A 3,727-nucleotide genomic window follows, 5' to 3' on the forward strand; every position below is an offset into this window, starting at 1 on the left:
TTTGATTACCTATTTTAATATGACACTCATTTGGACTCTATGAATACTTCTGAACTGAAATGTTTCTTCCATACCCCCCACCCCACCACCACAGCTTTCTTCAAGACAAAACATGTTAAATTAAATAAATTAACATGTTAAATGTTTTTTTTTTGCTCAAAATCTTTGAAGAAAGTCAACAATGTTAGGGGGCTGGACATGTGCCCAAAACCAGGGACAAATTTTAAATATTATTCAAATTCACTTAACAGGGCTTTGTCCACATTTCTTGCACTAAGAGGGCAGGAGGTATAAGCAGTGATCTACTCAGACATTTTCTGTTATGCTGAATACATGAGTGGGCACATGTTGTCTTGGCAGGCAGTACCTGGATGTGAGCATGTTATGGTAACCAAATGTAACTTACCTGTGGAGATATTTGACTACTTCAAGGAATATTCTATAAGAGTAAAGGCTGACAATGGGAGCAGAGTTTCATTTTCAGAGAGCGTCTCATTTGCCCCACTTTTTAATTCTGTAGTTGATCCTCCACCAGTAATTTTAACAGCAAAGAGCAGTATTATAGAAATCTTTATCGCTGATCCTGAAGAAGGGAATGCTAAAAGGATTTGGGATCCTCTAGACTGTTTTTATATAGTTGAGTACTGGACAAAGAATTGTGAACAGAAGAGACAATTATCTTCAAAGGTGCCAAATATAACCTTGCACGACCTAGAACCAAAGACTCAATACTGTTTGAGAGCTAAAGTCTGTAATACACGTTGCAGCAGAAATTAATACTTCAGCCCTGATTACTGCCTGCTGACCACAGACAGAGCAGGTCCATCTGATGGAGGTGAAGCAGATGACAGCATACCACAGCCAGCAGGTCCATCTGATGGAGGTAAAGCAGATGACAGCATACCACAGCCAGCAGGTCCATCTGATGGAGGTGAAGCAGATGACAGCATACCACAGCCAGCAGGTCCATCTGCTGGCGGTGAAGCGGATGACAGCATACCACAGCCAACAGGTCCATCTGATGGCGGTGAAGCAGATGACAACATACCACAGCCAGCAGGTCCATCGCCAGCAGATCCATCTGATGACAGTGAAGCAGATGACAGCATACCACAGCCAGCAGGTTCATCCAAATGGCAGTGAAGCAGATGACAGCATACCACAGTCAGCAGGTCCATCTGATGGCAGTGAAGCAGATGACAGCATACCACAGTCAGCAGGTCCATCTGATGGCAGTGAAGCAGATGATAGCATACCACAGTCAGCAGGTCCATCTAATGGCAGTGAAGCAGATGACAGCATACCACAGTCAGCAGGTCCATCCGATGGCACTGAAGCAGATGACAGCATACCACAGCCAGCAGGTCCAACTGATGGCAGTGAAGCAGTTGACAGCATACCACAGCCAGCAGGTCCATCTGATGGCAGTGAAGCAGATAACAGCATACCACAGCCAACAGTGGAATGTCAAGAAGATGTGGATTGCTGTCCTCCTCAACACCATGAAGGACTTGAACAGACACCATTAATCAGAAATGGTAGTGATGAGGAACTCTTTAGGAGCCCGAACCATGCAGCAGAGGGCAGTATCAACATACCCACAGAGCGGGGCACTGTCATTGAAGAGCCCACTGCCATCAGCTTTGTAAGTGCCCTTAAAATTCCAGGTGTGTTGGAGTTTTCCCTTTTCTTACTATTTGCCAAGCTTGTCAGCTACACCTTCCTTTACTGGCTACCACTGTTCATTCCCAACATAGCACATTTGGATTCAAAAGGTGCTGGAGATATATCTACGCTCTTTTATTTTTGGAGGAATTTTAGGTGGGATAATTGCAGGTATAGTTTCTAACTACACGGCAGGGAGAGCGACAACCTGCTGTGTGATGCTCATTGTAGCAGCTCCCATGTTGTTCCTGTATAACAATATCGGTCAGAATGGAATTGGAACCACAATTGCTATGCTGATTGTGTGTGGAGGTCTGGTGAATGGTCCATATGCTCTCATCACTACAGCCATCTCAGCTGACCTGTTTCAGCTCCTGCTTCACATCTGGAATACATTTTGGATCGCACCTGGTTTCTACAACAAGCTTTCTGTACTTTTTAAGGGACCAAGATGGGGACCAGGAAAGCTAAGACTGGGTCTTCCAGAGGAAATTCCCAAGGTTTGCTGTACTTTGAAAGTAGAACCGGTATACCCGAAGAAGAAAAACAGTAATTCTTCAGATATGGGACTGATGCACAATTATCAGTACAAGCAGAGGTCATTGTCACCTTTTCATGCAAATGTCCGAGAGCAGCGAACAAGACATGGTGGTTACATTGGTGAAACTGGTGGACTTTCAAGAGAAAAAGAGCGACCTTTGGAACATTACAGTTTGCATGATGAGCGTAGCACTTCATACACACACCAATCTCATATACACGCCCTGCCTCTCTCATACATACACCACACCTCACACATCTATACTACAATGCCTACCTTCCCACAACAAGCTCTACTACTATCTACCCTTTTAATATCCCTAACCTACATTACCCAACTTAGCCTCCACACTAATACATACCTACCTCTAACCACACACACCACCACCTCACATCCCCCAGATATATCCCACTCATATTCACAGATCTCTCCAGAACTTTACTCCTCCAGCCCATCCAATCTTTTCAAACTCTCCTTACTCCCTACATCACCATCTCCTCACCCCACTCTATCTACTTTCTCTAAGACAACCCTCCCCCCCAAAAAACATACTTCCCTTTATCCTCTACTTTTCTTCAATCAGCTCCTCTCTCATATCTCACTCTCTCTGTCAGGTGACATCCACCCTAACCCAGGCCCAACCCCTACCTGTACCCACCCTAACCCAAGTTCTAATCAACATAAACATAAGACTATCCGCCTCATGACCCTAAATGCACAAAGCCTCCGTAATAAAATCCCCAACCTTCATGCCTGGCTCTCTTACAACCAGCCAGACATAACCGCTGTCTCTGAGACCTGGCTCAAACCCTCCATCAGAGATAATGAAATCCTTCCTCCAGGCTACCACATTATACGCAATGATAGAACTCATAGAAAAGGAGGTGGCGTAGCAATTATCTACTCCTCCACTCTCACTTTTACTCCATTGACCAACCCCATCCCAACATTTGCCAATGCAGAAATGACTGTAGGCTTCCTAAAACTTAACAACTATAAATCCATCTGCATCTGCTCCATCTACATCCCACCCGGAGACAATACCAAAACTCTGGAAGACATCCTCTCTTGGTTTAACTCAAACATAAAATATGAAACCTACATTCTTGGTGATGTAAATATTAACTGGACCTCCTTCCTCATAGATACCCCATCTCACTCTATCAATCTCTACAATTTCACCCAACTAATAGACCTCCCTACTAGGCCAAACAAAGATGGTTCCTCTGGTACCATCTTAGATTGGATATTAACAACACATCCCAACCGTATCTTGAAAGCTAGTGTAATACCAGACCCCCTAGGCGACCACTTACCAGCCTTCACTGACCGCCTATCATCACACATAGAAAAACAACACATTTTCAAACAATTCCATGACCTATCTTCCTTCATCCCTGAAATCTTCTCTGAATGCCTCAAGGTTACTAATTGGTCCCCACTGAAAATCCTTCCACTAGATAACGCCGTCACATATTTTAACCAAACCTTCCTTACCTTACTTGATAAAGTTACCCCTTT

At 44.1% G+C, this 3,727-nt stretch overlaps 1 protein-coding gene across 1 annotated transcript; it reads left to right on the plus strand.

Annotated features, from left to right (window-relative positions):
- The first annotated feature begins 330 nt into the window (after window positions 1-330).
- Window positions 331-792, plus strand: LOC122788363 (interferon alpha/beta receptor 1-like). The gene has a single exon (XM_044055440.1). It carries the CDS (start codon window positions 334-336, stop codon window positions 775-777), a length of 444 nt encoding a protein of 147 aa, XP_043911375.1. The 5' UTR covers window positions 331-333; the 3' UTR covers window positions 778-792.
- Window positions 793-3,727: the final 2,935 nt, after the last annotated feature.

Source organism: Protopterus annectens, chromosome 13.part0, assembly GCF_019279795.1.
Source record: "Protopterus annectens isolate FY-2018-M chromosome 13.part0, PAN1.0, whole genome shotgun sequence".
Lineage (NCBI taxonomy): Eukaryota > Metazoa > Chordata > Ceratodontiformes > Protopteridae > Protopterus > Protopterus annectens.